The sequence below is a fragment of the Hyperolius riggenbachi genome, chromosome 5 (genome assembly GCF_040937935.1).
Source record: "Hyperolius riggenbachi isolate aHypRig1 chromosome 5, aHypRig1.pri, whole genome shotgun sequence".
Taxonomy (NCBI): Eukaryota; Metazoa; Chordata; class Amphibia; order Anura; family Hyperoliidae; genus Hyperolius; species Hyperolius riggenbachi.
The window spans coordinates 416,286,404-416,306,209 of NC_090650.1; the positions used below are offsets into that span (position 1 = coordinate 416,286,404).

The window sequence follows — 19,806 nt, forward strand, 5'->3', positions numbered from 1 at the left end:
TGTATGTAAGGCTGAATTGATGAGATTGTCAATTTCTCAAATACTGGATTACTGTTTTATTTTTAACAGAAAGGATGACATATTTTGTGAGACCTTCCTACTTCTTCAGGTCTATAGAACAGTGTTTTAAAGTGAAACTGAGGCAAGAGCCATATTTATTTCCTGCTAAACAACACCAGTTGCCTGGCAGCCCTACTGATCTATTTGGCTGTAGTAGTGTCTGAATCACACCAAAAACAAGCATGCAGCTAATCTTGTCCGATCTGACAATGATATCAAAAACGCCTGATCTGCTGTATGCTTGTTCAGGGGCTGTGACAAAGTATTAGTGACAGATGATCAGCAGGATAGCCAGGCAACTGGTATTGCTTAAATAAGGAAATAAATATATTGGAAAATACCTCTCACCTCAGTTTAATTTGAATGCAGCCACATGCATGGACTTGGAACGCCTATGCAAGTTACATTTGTATACACAAATGAGCACTTTCATTGTAGGGAATGGGATTCAATCCCGCAGGTTACAGTGTGGGGATTAGTTCTTTACAGTGGCACCGCTAGCCTATAGCCTAGCGACGTGTTCTGTTGCTATGGAGGGGAGCAGAGGGCCAACAGTTTTGTACACACTGGAGCAGCATGGAGTAGGCAGAGTAGGAAAACAATACCTCAGTCCGCTCTTGGCCAAGGCAGTCCGCCATCTGGATTTCTCACTGCCTTACACAAGCTCAGCAGAATGGACCCCGACCACCCACCTTGGTCAAGAACCATCTAGCATGTTTTCAAGGCTTTAGTATCCCAATTGGCTGATGCCTTATAAGATGGTGGAGCTCATCTCTCCAAGCTATTCTTTATCTAGTCAGTCACAACACAAACCAAGCACAGTCATATTTTCCACATTAGCCCAAGTAGGAGAATTAAAATAAGATGAGGTGAATACGGAGCCATATATAAAAAGATAGAGTGTCTGAGACAAAATATTGGTAGGTTTTTAGTAATCTGTGCAGAACTGTCTCAGACATCCTAAGAAATCACTAAATAGCGCAGATTCATTCTTAAAAATAGGAGTTTAGGAAGGTCTCTCGGGCAGTGCAGTGTGTGAAGGAAATTGCTGTTGCTGAGGTAACCAACACACCTGCTGTCAGCAAGCTCTCAGTGAGGGGGGGTGGGGTGGGGAGAAGCCCTTCACAAATCACATCTAGCCTGCACTGCTTCACTATCTGTAGAACTGCTATTGAGCACTTCTTAATTTGCAGCAGTTTAGGAATGGATTTGCACTTTTCTTAACTGTAGTGTAGCTCTAGAAATCCACCCTAAACGGCCACTATTACGTAGGATTTGAGAAGTTTCTTACTATCATGCAGAACAGTTCCTCTGCTGGTTAGGACAGTTTTAGAAGAAAAACTGTCGTTAATGCTTTGATAAATCTGGCCCTCAGTCTTGGCAAAAAAACCCCCAAAATGTTGTTGCATGCAGCAATATGACTTGTGTAACAATATGCAGATTGCGTATGAGAGGGATGGCACCAGTGGGTTTCGGGTCTCCACACAGCCTTCCACAAGCACATTAAAATCTATATGTGCAATGGCAAAAAATATCACAGGTCCCGGATAGTGATAGTCATGTCTAGGAGAACTCATGGAGAAGCATGTGATTTGTTTGATCAGCTGATAGATTTGCAAATCTCTGAAATGCTGTGATCACATTCTGCTTTAAAGGGACACTTAAGTCAAACAAAAAAAGAGTTTTACTCACCTAGGGCTTCCAATAGCCCCCTGCAGCTCTCCGGTACCCTCGTCGTCTCCCTCCGATCCTCCTGGCCCCACCGGCAGCCACTTCCTGTTTCGGTGACAGGAGCTGACAAGTTGGGGACGCGAGTGATTCTTCGCGTTCCCAGACACATTAGCACCCTCTATGCTGCTATATGGTATATGATATATGCTATAGCAGCATAGATGGCGCTATTGTGGCCAGGAATGCGAAGAATCACTCGCATCCCCAGCCTGTCAGCTCCTGTCACCGAAACAGGAAGTGGCTGCCGGCGGGGCCAGGAGGATCGGAGGGAGACGGCGAGGGCACCGGACAGCTGCAGGGGGCTATTGGAAGCCCCAGGTGAGTAAAACTTTTTTTTTTTTACTTAAGTGTCCCTTTAACACTTGATCATGACTAGCAAATCAGAGACTTGCATATCTATCACCTGACCAAACTGATCACATGCTTCTCCATGGGTTCTCCTAGACATGACCATCACTAGTCCCAGATGGATAAATCCATCAAGAGCAAGGCATGTGCGATAGCCGAGAAAATCCCAGAGGAACACAACACTGCACATGGGAAGCAACTGTACGTACACTAAATTTTAAATGTGCTTGAAGGAGGGTCCTCAGAGCCCCGAAACGGACTGGAGCCATCACAATCTTGTCTAAAATTTAATTGATGGAACCTTTTTTAATCCGAACATTGTTACACACGTTTTATTGCTGGACGCAAAATGTTTATCATTTCTGCTAATACTGACTATTTTTTCATGTACCTAGTAAAGCTTATTAGGCAGCATCCCCCTTCCAAATAGTCAATAACTGGCCACCCCTCCGGAAACTACCCCCCTTCAAATAGTCAGTGACCCCCACGCTAGGCAGAATTACACCCTCCAAATATGCATTGACTCCATTAGGCAGCACCCACCTCCAAATAATCCCCCACTCAAGGTGGTGAGGCAGCATCCCCCTGAATGAACATAAGGATAAAGAGCCAATCTTGTAGAGCACATATTATTATTTATATAGCGCCGACATCTTCCGCAGCGCTGTACAGAGTATATATAGTCTTGTCACTAACTGTCCCTCGGAGGAGCTTCCTCTAATGTCCAACTTCAACCACGGCTGCCGGGACTAAAGGTCAACTGGCGGGTAATGCAGCCGCATGGTATGTCAATGTGCGGTTGCTGTACCTGCTGGCAATACAAAAAGCATGGGGATGAACCCTGAGGCAACCCCTGGTAGGTGCTGGAGGCACACCACGGTGCCGTGGCACCCAGTTTGAGAACCCCTGACCTAGGGGTGTGGTAACCACTCCTTGGGAAGCACTAATTTATCTCCAATCTATTGAAATAAAATCAGATGACATCTTTTTTTTTTGAACCATGCCCTTTTAATAATATCATACTGTAACATAACATCTTGTAAGGAGTCACAGCGATGTATACATCTTCATATAATAACACAACGACTTCACATACCACTTTTACGCCATTTAAAAACAGCCAACGAGAAATTTGCAGACATCTTTTCTGTGAAGACTAGCACCTTGTACGGGATGGGGGGAGGAGTTTGGCATTGACAACTGTGTGGCGGTCAGGCGGGCGGGACAACTCACTTTGCATCTCGGCTTAACCACAAAATCATTGTTGTCCTGTTCATGTAAGTCCGTGACGATAAATAGATTTATTTTTTATTAGGTTAAAGTTAAACAAATGATATTGCTCTAGAAAAAATATGTATTTATATGAACATGCTTTTCTATATAAAAGAGCATTCTGTGTGTGGGGGGGGAAGGGTTGTTTTTTTTTTTATATCATACAAAATTTATTCTTAAAGTGATCACTGTGCACAATGGATGACGTAAAAACATTACCCACACGTTTTTTTCTTTTTTTCAAAATGTGATGAATAAAATGAGTGGTGTAATATCGTGAAGTAACCGTGATTGAATTATATTAAAAAAGATACTTTGAAAAAACTGGACATGTCCTTCAGGATAGTTTGTGGATTTCTCAGAAAGCTAAGGGGCCCGTTTTTCAACAGGAACTGGCTTTGGGACCTAAGCAGCGAATCAAACCGCAGCCATTTCTGAGGTAATAGCTCTGCTGGTTTCAGTCAGGATTATAGGGAGGAAAGTCTACAAAATGGCTGCTTGTTCAGATCAATTCTTTATCTTAAAGAGGAACTCCAGTGAACATTTTACTGTTGGCAGGTGATGTAGCTGCTGCATGGTTCTTGGAAGTTGGAAACAGCTGTAAACAGCTATTTCCCACAAAAGTTCGAACTTTTCTTGTGGGAGGGGTTACTTTTGGGAGGGGTTTTACCACAATATCAGTCATACAGCGTTCCCTGATGGTCTGTTTGTGAAAAGGAATATATTTCTCATGTAAAATGGGGCATCAGCTACTGATTGGGATAAAGTTCAATTTTTGGTCGGAGTTTCTCTTTAAGAGATCTGAGTGTGGGGTTGATACAGCTCCTCGGGGGTGGAGGACAGTCCAGTATAGGTTCAGGATAGCACACTGACTTCAGGAGGCAAACAATTCTGTTTATTGCTTCATCAGCACGTAAACATTTGACAATTGTTTTGGGGCCACCGTAGGTCCGCTTCTTCAGAAAGTGCACATAAATAGGGGTGGAGAGCAGAGATGGCCAATGAGAGGCAAGTTATTTCGATTTGATGCAGCATTATGCAAATTTATACAGCTTGAACATGAACCAATCAATTCCTGCTGAGGTAAAATTTGGTCCAATTTCAAGCTGTAAAAATCTAGTCCAATCTTGCTAAAATCACAGCTAAACCCAACACTGGAGGTGGCAAATTCTCACAGCAATCACGATGATTAGTGTTGTAAATGATAACTTTTTAGATTGAAACATCCTTAGTGTAGTGTTACTTACCTGCAGCTATGTAGCTATCCCCTAGACTGGAGGCTCTTAATTCCTGCTAGCAGGACGGGGTCTTGAAACTGCTCACCAACAACTTCCTGTGCAGTCCCATCTCTTTATACAGACACAGTTTCTACTGTAATACTGGGATCCTGGGAACTACATTCTGGCATCTACCGTTGTGTGTGTCACATGGCCACACCCGATGAACCCTCCCAGCAGCTGCAGCTGGAAGGGCCAGGAAGTAAGATGCACAGCAGTTTCAAGCACATTTGACCAACAAAAAAGGCATCCTTGTCCGGTAATTTGCTTCTATGCACTGTTCGTTCATTTTCGTTTACAAACCTGATCGCTACTGGAATTTACCTTGTTCAATTTGGGGTTTATTAGAGCTTCAAGTTGTTTTTCTAGCCATGGGGAACAGTCAGTAAACGTGGACTCGTGGTCATACACAACTGTCCCCGGATTGTGTCTGGGAAACACCATCTGTTGTAACTTGTAGTAAAGGTAAAACCAATTCCTGCTAAGACCTCTATAGGCACCGCAAAGCTTTCAGCAAATATTTGTAGAGCATCTCTTTCCTTTATCTACCTTAGCTGGCAGCTCAGGTTTAACTGGCAGTGAACTGAATTGAGGGTGGCTGCATATGGGCTGTGAGCAGATATCTGCCGTGTTACTTTACCTATAGATGTGAACATTCTGTCCTGCGCGAATGAAATACTTTGTTGCAGAGGAAAATGTTGATGGAAGAAATGATAAACAGCAGCTTTTCTGTTCACCATCCATGAACTGTTGCCATGGCTACAAGGAGGCATAATTTAAGAGGTCATGGCTGGATGTTGAGAGCCAGATAATTATTTTTAATAACATATCAAATGACATATGCAGTAGCATTTGGAGTTTAACACTATAGAATAAGCCTGTACTGGCAGTTCCCACTATTCCGTGTTGACAGGTTTCCTTTAAATGTACATTTGCCACTCCTCACACCTATGACTGAAGGAGCATATTCCACCCCTAGCTAAGCCCTACCAGCCGTTAAGGATTCAGGCCCCACCTACCGTCAAATCATTCTGATTTCCATTATAAAGTGCACACAGAGCGATTCGAGTATAAACTGGATATATATGGTGACATTTTTTTTTTTTTTTTCTTTTTTAACTCTGCATATTCAATAAAATGAGAATTTGTATTGTAAAAATATACTGGTACTGATTGGCACTACTTTCCTGAAGTATTCAGGTACTAGAGCTCCACCTAGTGTCTAAACGACAAAATTACCTTTTCCATGCTGTGTAACTAGAATTAGTTACGACCTTCGGGTTAATAATACTTATTCTTCCTTATAGGAATGTCTATGGGCCTGAATTACAGAGGCATCTCCAGTCATCTGCAAATGGATTTCAGATGAAGCCTTATAGGTTGGCCACGCAGAGATATTTTAATACAGTCACCTCACGTGATCAATATCAAAACCGCTGATTAAAGTGGACCTGAACTCTTGCACAGGACACAAGGAAACAGAGAAATGCACTCTGTATGTATTTAGAGAGTTTAGCCTGTCTAATTACCCCTCATCTGTGACTAATAACAGCTGTAATTTGATCTCTCAGCTGTGTCAGCTGGCTGCATCAGCAGAGCAGCTAATTTGTAAAGACAGGATGTTATTCCTATGTAGGCAGGAAGTAGACACACTGCAGGTTCATTGCAAGATTTGTATCAGCTGTAACAAAGAAATGTTTTTCTTTATAAGTTATTAAGCTGTTGCTTATCTTTTAGAGCAGAGAGGAAGTTCTGAGTTCAGGTCCGCTTTAAAAATGTAAAGCAATGACTCAATTTCTTTAAAACAACCAAAGTTCAACTCTGTAAAAAATTTAAAGAAATCATCACATGGTGGACAATGATTGCAGTTAATCCAACATTCTGATAATGAAACCTGGGAAATTACTGTAAAATTCTGTCTCCTGAATGATTTACTGAATTCTACAACATGTCACAACAGGGCCTCTTTAATATCTCCCCTGCAGTGTCTGTTTCACTTTAACAGTACTGAATCACTACTATCCCCTACAGGATCCCTGGGAATGCCTTCAGTAAATCAGGACCTATAGATCGCTTCCCAAATGCTACCGATTAGCAAAACAATTCTAGAATACTGAATACAAAAGTCGATTATCCTCTGGCAGGGAGGGGGTGATTGGTTGCTGTGGGGCAGAGAAAAAATTCTACACGATGATTTCTAGAATACCGATATTCACCCGGCTACTAATCTGAGGCTCAGGATAAACATCTGAATATATCCAGACTCCAAATAACCATATTTCTGCAAACTCCTCAGAGAGGGGGTGTCACAGCAAGCATTAGTGTTCGGGATCCATTACCCATATACAACTTTCAAAAGGAAAGCGGGTGAAAAAGTCTCTACATCGCAAATTTCCACCTCTATACGAACAATCTAAAAAACACGTAAAATACAAAGTAAATGTCATTCGCGTGTTCACTTATAAAAGAAAAAAAAACAAAAACTGATGTGATGAAAGGAAAATACAACATTGGTCATCGCAGCCAACCAGGTTTCAACTTTGATTTTGTGATGCGAAAAATAACTGACATGGTTGCTACGGGCGACAGGCAGAATTCCTCCACTAGTTTTTTTTTATAAGCGAATCCCAGCATTGCTTCCTCTACTTTATGCAAAAGATCCTGTGCTGCTTCTGTCATACACAAGACCGAAAACCTAACCCGTGATTCAACGTAAAATTAAACTTACCTCTACAATAATTAAACAGTGCAGTGAACGTCTATGTCAAAGTGGAACGCCATTTAAAAAATTGTCTTTAGGCTTTGAACAGAGTGGGTATGAATTTCTCAGGTTGTTTTTAGTGCTGTGACTCAGTCAGGGAACGTTACCTCACTTCCTCTCTCAGTGACACCCAACAGCTGTAATGCTGCAATTCAACTTCCTGTTTCCTCTAGAGTTCACTCCATAATCTCCCCACCGAGTACAAAGACAGCGATAACAATAGTCATTCCTACCCATCCTTATATTATCTGAAACAAGCTGCAGTGCCACTTTAACATTTTCTTTGGGGAGGAGGGGGTTTTGCAAATGAGACCTAGCCAGCTAGGCCCTGTGGTGCAATTGTACTTTTTTTCATTAAGTTTTTTTAGTTTGTTTATTCTAACATATACAAACTCCCTGCTATCATAAATTACTATTCTATAATTGCCTTAGCCTTTTATGAATTATAATTAACATTGTTATAGCTATCCCTTTGATTTGTTAGTACGTAGGTGAAATCAGGTGAGCACAAAGGCAAAAAGATCTAAAGTCACAGTCCAAACTTCCACTTTAATGGAGGCAGTGCCCTCGGCTGTGCAAGCGAGAGTGCGGCCATTTTGTTTTGACTCTGTGGAAATGTTCTGGTGACATAAATGAGAAACTATCTCACTGGTTCCGACTGAGGAACAGGCTGAAGACCAGGTTCTGACACAATATGCATTCCATTGCTGGTCAGAGGCAGACAAGACTTGATTTGATGACATCACAGGCACAAATGCTGATTTGAGAAACAAAATGGTTGCCTCTGCTGTTTGAAGGCCACGGGCCCCTTTAAGCCACAGGCTGCGTGGGCGTGGCGACACCCTATGTGCAGAGTCCGCACTTGGCCATTAAAGTGGCGTACTGAGATTGAATGAAAAGTGCAACAGAGAGGATGAGGTTTAATAGTACTCAATGATTCGGCAACACTGCAATTCTGTATGGCTTGTCAGGACTTTTATCACCATGGAAACACAAGCAGTAATGTCTAGATTACAGGTGTATGTGAAAGCGTGGGCTACAATGGTTTGTCTTCACCATTAAATCCCTCAGGTTCATGCTAAAACTTTTGTTTGTTTTTTTTTCTCAACTTTTTTTTTTTTATATTGCTCTTAAATGTTAATAATTTATAATATCAGCATAAAAAAACAACAAACGAAGAAAAGGATTTAAAATAATAATAAAAAAAAAAAATCTTAGCTGTAGTGTTTGTATAGGAAAAGTTAGGTTTCTATGACGCTAAGGTGCTCTACACCTCACAATAAGTAGGCTCCGTGGCTGCTCTGCTGAACACAAATGTTCGTGTTCCGCGGGGGCAGTCCCTTCCTGTCCTTCATTCCGCGGGGGCAGTTCCTTCCTGTCCTTCATTCCGCAGGGGAAGTTCCTTCCTGTCCTTCATTTACATAAGCCTAGAGCGAGAGAGTCAAGAGAAGCCATGACACAAACTCCATTCCTCCTCCGTCCGTTACTTAAACAATATCTCTTCTTTGCTTTTTTCATTTGTGTTGTCCCATGTGAAGCATTTAAAAAGTACAAGGGATTCTATTAAAAATTAAAATGTTGGTTTGGCACTTTATGAAGGTAAAAACAAATTGGTGAAATGCAAAAAAGAAAAAATAAGACATATAAGGATTAACTATGTGCAGAAGTAAAATCACTATATACAACTGGAACACCAACAGATAGCTAAGGACCTCTTCTCTACGCTGCATTTATTTATTTTTGGAACAGTGATGGTGTTTTGTTTCTTGAAGAGTTTGTTTGTCAACCCTGTGTAGGTCCCTACAAGGATCCTGGGATCGCAGATTGGAATGGATTAAAGACAAGTGTCAGGGTGCAAGTTTCTTGTACATGCCCACTAGGATCTCCAAACTGTAGACTCTTTTAGGAGATGCGGGGGGCCGAGCGATCATTTGTGGTGGTTTTCTTCAGCTTGACTCCGCGACGTATTGCGTAGAGCATATCCTCTCCTTGTGGGGCATCTGTGGGCGAAGCATCCGTTGAATCAACTTCTGGGTGGGCTGTGGGTTCAGGAATGGCTAGACCATCTTGTTCATCTTCCTCATCTTCATTCTCTGATCGCCCTGGTCTTTGTTCTTCAGCTATCACGGCCTGTGGGCCTGGGATGGGAGGGTTGACTGAAGCCTGTCCGCTCCACAAGGATGCTGGTATGTCACCTCCCAACAAAGGACCTTCTGCAATGGATGGGGAATCAGGGCTTTGCTCAGTAGACTCTTCATTGGTGGTGCCAGGAAGCCCCCCTGGCATGTCTGGCACGGTTGGAGTTTTGACCGGGATAACTGGTGTCTTTATTGGAATGGGGCCTCCTCCAATGGTGCCACGTCGCACGGATGGCTTAGTGGATGGTGTCCTTCGAATGGTGGCTACGCCAGGAGTAACTATAACCGGTGCAAAGTTGGCTGGCAGCCCTGCAGTGGATGCAGGGCGCTTGGCTTGAAACATCCTGCGGTAAGATTGGCTGATGTCGCTGTTTCTAGGGATGGTGGAGGACTTGTCGAAATCCTGCTGCTCCTGTTCCTGGTCTCCACTGACAGAGAAATAATCGTAATCTGAAACTAGAGAAGAGAGAGAAATCTAAGTATTTATTTATGCATATGAGCCACGCAGTCCATTACCACCAATCAGACTCTCCCTTTCATTTTCCTAATGCAGTATGGGAGAATAAAAGGGAAACGTGATTGGTTCATAATGGTGAGTAACAATGTGATAACTAAGTGGTCCTCGTACCCCATATAAAGTCAATGTGATGAATTCATTCTATAAAGAAATGGCAATCCATAATCCAACAATGGTTTAAGGTCACACACGATACAATAAAATGATCCGATTTTACGGCAATTCGATAAAAACTATCTGATCTCCCGGAAAAAAAAAAATCGAAAACTTTTTTTTTCATTCGACTGAAAAATCCGATCGGATTTCACATTTTCTTCGATTTTAATCGATCTGGAATGCCAGATATTTATCTTTAATCTTTCTAAAGATTGTATGGTGTGTGTTAGATTGCCAATTTATTAATATACACACCCTAGCAATTTTGTCCGAGTTTCCAATCATTTTTATCATAATTGGGGAAAAATTGAACATAGGTGTGTGGTACATTGGTCAGATTTTACGATTGTTACAATCAGTCAGAAAAATTGATTGCAATTCTTAAATTGAACAGAGATTTTAAAAATTGTATGGTGTGTGGCGACCTTTAGGCGGCAGATGCAGCCAATTCCCAAGAGATTTCATGCTGAAATCGATTGGGAATCCGCCTGCGGTGTATAGGCAGCCGGCAGGTCTCTCTCTAATCAGATTCCACAATGGTGCCCATACACGGTACAATAAAAACCTTTACTGCTAATTTGACCAAAACGATCGAATAAAAGTAAAAAATAATCCTTTTTTTAGATCAAGAAAAACTAACAATAAGGGCCTGTACACACTGCTGTGCTTGCGCTGCGTTTTTAAAAATGCATGCGTTTTTAAAATCGCAAGGTCTTTTAAAAAAGAATGAAAATCGTGATGACTTGTACACACTGGTGCGATGCGTTTTTAGAAAAACGCAATCGCAGTGCCTGCTGCGCTTTTTTTAAGCGCAGCGCATGAAAAACGCATTAAAAACGCATGCGCTTGCGTTTTTGCCTGCGTTTTTCAGAAGTCAGTATCCCAGAAGACTCTGCAATCTCCTGATTCCTGTTGAAATGTAAACTAGAAAAAAAACAAAGGATTCTTTAGCCAATCAGCAATTACAAGAAAAACGCAAACGCACAAAAAACGCAGGCAAAAGCGCATGCGTTTTTAAAACTACATGCACTTTAAAAACGCATGCGCTTGCGATTTTGCTTGCGTTTTTCAGTGTGTACAGGCCCTTATCCCGTTTTTCAATAAAAATCCAATCGGACATGTTGGAAAAATCGTTATATTCAATCTAACGGAATAATCGAACATAAATCTAATAAAAAAAAAAAAAATGAAAAATTGTACCATGTATGGGCACCATTAGAGAAGGATTTGTTTCTTGGTCGAATCTGCCCATCATTGTTTGATGTCTGGCTACCTTTACATTACATAAAAGATTTTTGATGAGTAATTTTAAAATTTAGTTTTGATTCCGTGTTTCAGGTTTTTATTATACTCAAAGTGAACACCAGACCCTTGCTCGACACATTTTGGTAAGGTACAGGAAAAAAAGGCTATGAAAATTAACTGGATCACTTTTTGCACAGAAATCCATCAAAAACTGACCGCCGAGGAGGTTAAGCATGTAAAAGCCTGTATGACCCAAATACATTTTGCACAAGCATTTTATATATAGTACAGACATACTTTAAATCACCAAACAAAAATAACTTCAAGCAGCAACTTCCAGTGAGAAGAGAGCAGTGTATGAGGTTCAGACTGAGGTGTGGGGAAGACTCTCACCTTGTGATGGGATGGTGTCCTCTGAACAGCACGGGGTAGTGGTCTGTGTGCTGTACCCGCTGGAACACTGCAGGGAGTCCCGGCTACTCCTCTGTGTATCAAGCTGAAGGCCTCTACTTAGGGCCAGCGCCAGGTCATCACAGTTCTCCGCCTCTTCTCCTTGCTGGTGAAGAAAGATGAAGAGGACAATGAATGAGACACACAACTCTAGCTTGATCAGATTTGAGTGACCTGCAGTTCGAAGTACAGGTCCTGGCACACTCAAAGAAGCGTGGCTCCTACACCACTTCTGGACCTTCTACAGGAGGCCTTCTGGCTGCATCCAGAACGGAGATGCTCAGATTCAGATAGAACATTGATTATTTATTCTGTTGGGACTATGCGTTCCTCAACTATCATCTGGAACAATGGAAGAGTATTTCCTGTGTCTCCTGGCATGAGTGTAGCTAACCCAGGACCAGTCCTGAGAAGATCCCACAGCTAAAGGGCCAGCAGGAAAGAAGCTCAGCCAGACCTAGATAGCAATTTTCAAGACCTCAACCATAGATTTAAACACGAGGTTGTGGGACAACAGACCTTCTTATGGGTTTTGAGCAATTCTGAAGCAGAGTAATACTTCTCAAAGCATTTTAAGGGTGCGCTCAACCTCCAAAAAGCATCTTCTTAATGTTCATGTTAGGGTAGTGCTGAAGATTTCTATGGGGTTTGGCTATAGCTAGGTGTTTCAAAGGGTAAGCTAGGATTACTGTATTTAAACCATTTGTGCTAAAACTCCTGGGCAGCATGGTAGGGTAGTGTACTGTACAGTAGATGTACAACCTTTTTAATGCAGACAAACTGAGTTCAAACTGTGTTCAGGTCTTGTTGACTCTAAAGTTCCCACTCACTTGTAAAAGGATTTCTGATTGAACTATTTTAAGCTGCATGCAATCTGCATTATCCATTAGCAGCTAATAAGAGCAATAAGCTCACTGCTTTTGACCTCAGTCAACTCCTTGTGCTGTAAATTCTTGGAATGCTTCGATGTCTCTCTACTAGCAGAGAATATAGAAACTGAAAGCAGAAGTCCTCTGTTATTGTCTCATACTACCCCTAGCGACATGTGGCCATAAATACACATTACAGCAGTACTAATTAGAAGCAAGGAAGTGAAACAAATAAATGAATAAAAAATGTACTAAAATAAATTGGCCTGGAGTACTTGCAGGCCTCTAAATAAATTGGCTGCTAAAGCATTTCATTTGCACACAAGCCATTCAATGACAATGTCTACTGGAGAATGAACTCCTCTCTTGTTGGCTGAGCATCTCTGTTCCAGATTACTAAAACCAGTTTGCCAAAATATGAACCTTCATGGTTCAGGCAGATCTCAGAGCCCCCCCTTCCCCAAGACAACAGGACAGCTATATGAAGGAAGGATGAGTTATAGTAAAACAAAAGCCTTGCTGCATTCATATCTGGACACAGAGAGACAGGTACGTTTCACATAGAAAACCATCCCTGGTTAAGTTGTAAAGAAAGCCACACGACTGTGGAGAAGACAGGCGTTAGTTGTTAAAGAGAGAGCTGAGCGTCAGAGGACTGTGTTAGAGACGCGCTGATTGGCCGGATGGCGCTTTACCCTGTATGCCGCCGGAGCTCTGGTGTTCCGAGGAGAAGGAAGCCCATTGGCCAGTCCATGATTTGCGATATGGGCTCCAGTAGAAGGATCATGTTCTCGTTTGCGCCTCTGAAGCGTGTTCACCACGGGCTGGTCATATGGGCCAGGCTTAGCCCAGTCCTGAATGAGAAGTTACAGGTTGTATACAGAGGTTTCAGAGGTTGTACACAGAGGTGACAAAAGAGAGTCCATTGAAGGAAAGGTTAGTCTCACCCAAGACAAGCAGAAGAGAATTTGGATGAGGACGGCACAAATCAGGGCTGGATGTATCATCAGAGCTCTAGTCTGGTCTGCAGAGGTAAACCGAACATCTCAGCAGGACTTCCTCTCTCCCATACAAAGTGGGGTTTTCTAACCAGGTAAGGATGTCTCAAGAGGCCATAGACAAATGGGCAATAATTACCAGGATGCTTCTCCAGGCCAATGCCAACGGATCTTTTAATTTAATCTGCCCTGACAGCCATCCATTGATCAGAGATAATATTTGTTACCTTGTTGCATCTCCACATGTGGTGCCTACTTAACAGATAATAGTAAGATAGTAAGACACTTGTGGGTCTGGGGCTACACACTCCTCGTACTAAAGGCTCGTACACACGTGACTGAAGCCAACGACGGGTCCATCGGCACCTCCCGCTGGGCGGGTTTTCAGCAGACAGTACAGCATGTACAGTCTGCCGACAGACTGTACACACGCTGTACTGTCTGCTGAAAACCTGCCTAGTGGGAGGTGCCAACGGGCCCGTCGTTGGCTTCAGTCACACGTGTGTACGAGCCTTTACGCTGCTACTACTAGGCGCAAACTTTTTAGCGCTCAACACAAGTGAAAAAAAATATGTGCAATACCTCTAAAGGTTGGCCACACCAGTTACGTTTTTTTCTGATCGAGTTTACTAAAATTCAACAAAAAATGATTGTATGTACAGAAAAATTGAAAAAACAAATATAATTCAACTGAGAAATCTGATCGAATTTACAGGGTTTTTTTTTCCGATTTTTTGAGATTGGACATGTAAAGTTCAGACCAACTTGTATTCAATCTGAATAAATTGTAACTATGCAGCGTACACCAAACTAACAGCAAAAAAGATTCCATTATGAAAGTGTGTGTGTGCATATGTATAGTTAAAAAAAAAAAAGTCTGGAAATAGTATGGTATATAATGTGAAAATAATATATATTGAAAGGTGATTGCTAGGTAGAATTGTAACAACATGTAATCTCACAGATCTACAGGTTTTCAACTAGTCCAACTTCTCAGGGGGGATTCTCAGCATTTCCTTTCATCTTTACAAAAGCACTCCCTGGAAAGGATCTATACAGAGAGGTCAGCCAGCCTTCCTACTTGTTTGCACACTATTCTGGCAGGTGGACTAAGCAATAGCCTTTCAGCGAGTGCTTTTGAAAACAAATAAAACCCTGGGAATCCCCCATAAGGAGATAGACGAGTCCAAAACCTGTCAGATTTTTACAATCTATTGTAAGTGAGAGCGACATTGGGAAAAAAATAAAATTACAGTGCATTTTACTATGAAACAAATGTCCATTTTATAAGTATGCATACACATGCATTTTACATTTTTCTTGATTGCGGTCCTTTAAGAGGACATTTTTCAGCTGTGACTTCTCCTCCTGGTTTAGGAGTGCAGTCGGTGCTGCTGAAATGCTGTGTAGACCCGCCCCTTTCTAACCGCCCTCCTGGTTGGCACCCTTCTCCCCTCACGTGATGCTTTGCCCACTACTGGATGGTGCAGAGGGCAGGTGGAAGTGTTCAAGGTCTTGGCGCGTGAAAACCCCCAAAGCGCAGCATCTTAGAATGGAGTAATTTTACTGTTTGTAAAGCAGTCCCTTTTTAGGGGGGGGGGGGGGGGGTTACTGATGTGGCAGGATAAGTGCTCCCATCTCCAGCTGCCTATTATTTGTATTGATGTACACCGAGCCCTGCTTAGTGCACAAGAAAGTGTTAATTAAATCACAGCAAACCAAAACATTCCACTTAATGACCCCACAAAGGTCCTGCTGCAAACTATCCTTAGTACTGATCTAGTCTGAGGTAAACCACACTAAAGTTCCCAAAGTTTCCAATCACTGACAGACCGAGGACTTTATAGTATTAGTGAGAAAGGCAGATTCTAATGTAAATAACAGGAATGAACTCATCCCAGTAGAGAGGTAACAGAAAGAAGAAGTCACCCTGTAAGAAGAAATGACTGCACACCACCTGCTGACCTCACAACAGTATAACAGTATATAGAACATAACTGCTTTCTGACTTTGCCTTGCTAAATTTTGGAGTTCAGTTGGGTTTGAAGCACGCACGCCTGGCTAGGCCAGTCATCCATGTTTATTGCTGCAAGATTGTAAGCATGAATGGGGAGGCTCTTCTGTCCTATAGTGGGCCTTCTTTTGACTCTAAGTTAGAGCTTCTGTCCTATATTATTATTATTAATTTAGTATTTGTATCTTCTGCACCGCTGTACAGAGTATATTGTCACTAACTGGCCCCAGAGGGGCTCCCAATCTAATCCCTGCCACAGTCATATGTCTATGTATGTATTGTGTAATGTATGTATCGTAGTATAGGGCCAATTTAGGGAAAAGCCAATTAACTTATCTGTATGCTTTTGGGGTGTGGAAGGAAACTGAGTGCCCGGAGGAAACCCACACAGACATGGGGAGAACATACAAACTTCATTCAGATAGTGCCCTGGCTGGGATATGAACCGGGGACCCAGTGCTGCAAGGTGAGAGCGCTAACCACTACGCCACTGTGCTGCCCATATATCTGTCCCTCCCTTAGATTGTAAGCCTTTGGCAGGATCCTCCCTTCCCTAGTATATTCTACAGGATCGTGTGCTCCTGTCCTATGACAGCCTAATACTTGTATTACTGGGCCTACCTAACCAGCCCTAAATTGCATGATCATGTGTTTTATACCGTTTGCCCTGTATTGCTTTGTCCTATGTGGTATAACATTGTTACATCTGTCATCCTTTATTGTATTTATAAAATGTCAACATATTGGACAGTAAAAACCTACAATGATATAAATACAATAAATGTATTTATGTAATCTAACAGAGGTGCTTTTAATCCACATATTGGTAATGGAACTTGTTAGTGACATATTTATCTGTACAGCACCATGGAACAGGTTGCCATTATAGAAATCTATATTTTTAAAGTCACTTCAAGTGAGAGTGATATGGTGGTTGCCAAGGCAGCCAGCTGACACAGCTGAGAGATCAAATTACAGTTGTGCTTAGTCACAGATGATGGGGGATTAGACAGGCTAAACTCTCTAAATACATACAGGGTAGATTTCTCTCTGTTTTCCTTCTTTCCTGTGCAAGAGTTCAGGTCCACTTTAAGAAGAACAGGTGACTTCTAGCTCTTGGACAGTACAAGAACTAAAATGCCCTTCATGGTGAAAGCTATTCACACAGTCCGGGTCAGATCTAGCCATATGCTGCCTAAGCAGACATATAAATATAGCAAAAGACACTTTGGTTAAATATTTTACAAATAATGCACACATTTTTATGACAAACTCTAAGCAGTGGATCCAGCAGGTGATGTGCAGTAAGGAGGAATAGTATTCAGAAGCCGACAGATACCACAGCCATATAGGAAGAGAGCAGACAGGAGAGGAGTCCACACAGGAACAAACCTTCCAGGTAGGAACCTTAGATGATGGCATCATGCTCGGACCAATGGTGAAATAGTGATAGTCTGGGTGGGTGGAGCTAGACCGGCCCCAGGTTCGGGAGGTTGGGTGTGGGTAATGGGTAATATGGCCTGCCATGGGCAGATCACTATAGTGGTGGTACCCATTGGTCAGCTAAAAACAAACGACATGAAGGAGGAAAAAAAAACAAAAACAGAACAGGGAATGAAACACAAAATCAACAGAATGGTGAAGGCTATGAAATTCAGGGAGAGATAGAGACATCTCCTCTAAAGGCAGCAGCGGCAGCCATTTTGTAAATTCAGTGTTGAAGGAAAAAAATAAATTGCCCATAGCAACCAGACTCCCCTATTCTGCGGCAATAATACTGCTTACAAGTGAACCAGTTACAAATATGAATTTGTAAGATCTTTAATACCAGCTGTGAAATGGATAAAAATAAAGCAGAATCTCCCTTAATTTTCATGTCCAACCTAATGTCTGTGTGGGACCCAACTGCTGCTAGGAATCATGGGAAATGTAGTCGGGCGCTGAGAGTTCAAAAGATCACGGAACTGTGCACAGGAGTCGTCGGGAATCTTAAAGATACGATCCACCATGACGTTGCCAATCTTCATTTGCGTAATCGTGCACCTGCACCCATGTTGCAAGATCATGGAAACTATTGCTGGTCACTCAAAAAAAGCGATCGTCTGAAAAATCACGTAGTTACTACAGGCATTTTGTCTGCAGTGCCGATAATCTCTCCCCCCCCCCCCCCCACCCAGAAACATATCCAAAACTTGAATTAGCCAATTAGTAGACAATTTTACTACTCCACTAATAAAAGGCAAGTGTCCCTGCATCCTGTCCCTGTGTCAGTGCTTTTGCGCTACTGCACATGTCCTGCACTGACAGCCGTTGGGATAGAACGCAGGACGGAACCAGGGTGCGGGTACGCGTGCGGCGGTGACAGACCTAGAGCCGTTTTTAAACGGACTTAGGTCACTAGTCCTACCTAATAATAGGCAAGTGTCTCTGCGTCCCATGTCCCTGTGTGTTTTTTTATTGTGCGCATGTGCAGGAACACAGACACTGAGCTGGGGGAATGACGCGCGGACAGGGCCAGGAGGGGCGGGCGTGTACGCATGCGGCGGTGACAGACCTAGAGCCCGTTTATAAACGAGCTAAGGTCACTAGTATAGTATAAGAAGTTACCCACACAATTCAAGTTATTCAAAATCTGTTGGCCTTTTACATGGGAGTGGATAAAACTGACCAATCATTTACCAATCAAAATTGGATGTGTGTACCAGATGTTAAGAGTTGGAATTCAGATTCTTGTTTGTGACAGAGTCTCTTGAATTCACTGATGAGAATTATTCTGCAGCAGACATTTCTTGTACAATAGTCCAAAACAACCAGTTCATTTTCTAACCTAAAGTGCATAAATGTCATTTGGTTGCCATGGGTAACCAGAAACTTATACTTTTCATAAGTCAGATTCTAAAATGGCTGCCAGCATACTGAGGAGAGAATCCAGTACAAAATAATATATGTAAACAAACATAATACAATATAAATAAGTAAAATAGTATTATATAAATGAGTAAAAAAAGTAAACTAAAGTAACTCAAAAGAGAGTGGTGGGAAAAGATTGTTAAAATAAATAAAATACCTACCTGAATAAATAAGTCATGTGACATGTATGTCCCTAACATCTTTACACACCACTAAATATCGCCACAAAAAAAAAAAACACACACATCCATACATTTCCGGTGTGTTTATAAAGACACTCGTACCGTAGCAGCAGGGAGCGGCGATAGTTACCTTGTCAGTGGAGGCCCAGGCGCCCATTGTAGACCCAGAGCTCACCGAGGTGGGGGAGCTGCATTCGCTGACTGACTGGCAGGTCTCAGACGCTTCAGAGGAGGCGGAGCTGGATGAATTCTACATAAAGCGTAAAGAAAAACTATAAGTGAGGTCACCAGATCACAAGATAAGCGCAACAAACCAAACGAGACAAAAACCGTACATGCAACTACGGCAGCATGCTCAGGGGGGAGAGCACGGCCATTTTGTTTGCAGCGCAAGGCCCATGTCAAACAGGTGACATTGATCTTTATTGGCTACTAGTAGCTACTGTATCTTCAAAGTTACTTCTGCAGCTACAAAATGTATATATTAATATAGTTAGAAGATCCACTAAGGTGGGGTGTCAAACGCAAATACAAAATGGGCAGACATTGAACACTGGTACCTAGCCGCAGGCCAACCTCAATTTTCACTGGCCCCCTAATAAAGTTCCCTGGTGTCCAATTACTCCCTTCCAACTCCTATACAGTCCCCTTGTGTCTAGTGGTGCTCCTCCCTCCCTATACAGTTTTCTGGTGCCCAGTGGTCCTCCCTGCCATACACAGATCCCTGGTGTCTAGAGGACACCAGCCACCCCTATACAGTTCCCTAGTGTTTAGTGCTTTCCCCCTACCTCCCCCATATGGCTTCCATGGTGATCTAGGGCTTCACCTCCAATATAGCTTCCCTGGTGGTCTTGAGTGGGCCAAACATAATGCAAAGA

The 19,806-nt window shown here is 42.4% G+C and overlaps 1 protein-coding gene across 6 annotated transcripts in view; it reads right to left on the reverse strand.

Annotated features, from left to right (window-relative positions):
* Window positions 1–7,978: 7,978 nt before the first annotated feature.
* MTSS1 (MTSS I-BAR domain containing 1) overlaps window positions 7,979–19,806 on the reverse strand; it is a 209,722-nt gene continuing 197,894 nt past the window's right edge. For 4 of the 6 annotated variants that reach the window (XM_068238011.1, XM_068238009.1, XM_068238010.1 and 1 more), the window contains 5 exons: window positions 19,059–19,178; window positions 17,229–17,399; window positions 13,520–13,678; window positions 11,899–12,061; window positions 7,979–10,043 (listed from right to left, as the gene is read on the reverse strand). In XM_068238011.1, coding sequence (XP_068094112.1) covers window positions 9,352–10,043; window positions 11,899–12,061; window positions 13,520–13,678; window positions 17,229–17,399; window positions 19,059–19,178 — 1,305 coding nt within the window. In that variant the 3' untranslated portion in view covers window positions 7,979–9,351. The remainder of the gene's footprint in view (window positions 10,044–11,898; window positions 12,062–13,519; window positions 13,679–17,228; window positions 17,400–19,058; window positions 19,179–19,806) is intronic. The other 2 variants (XM_068238012.1, XM_068238014.1) reach the window with 2 other exon arrangements.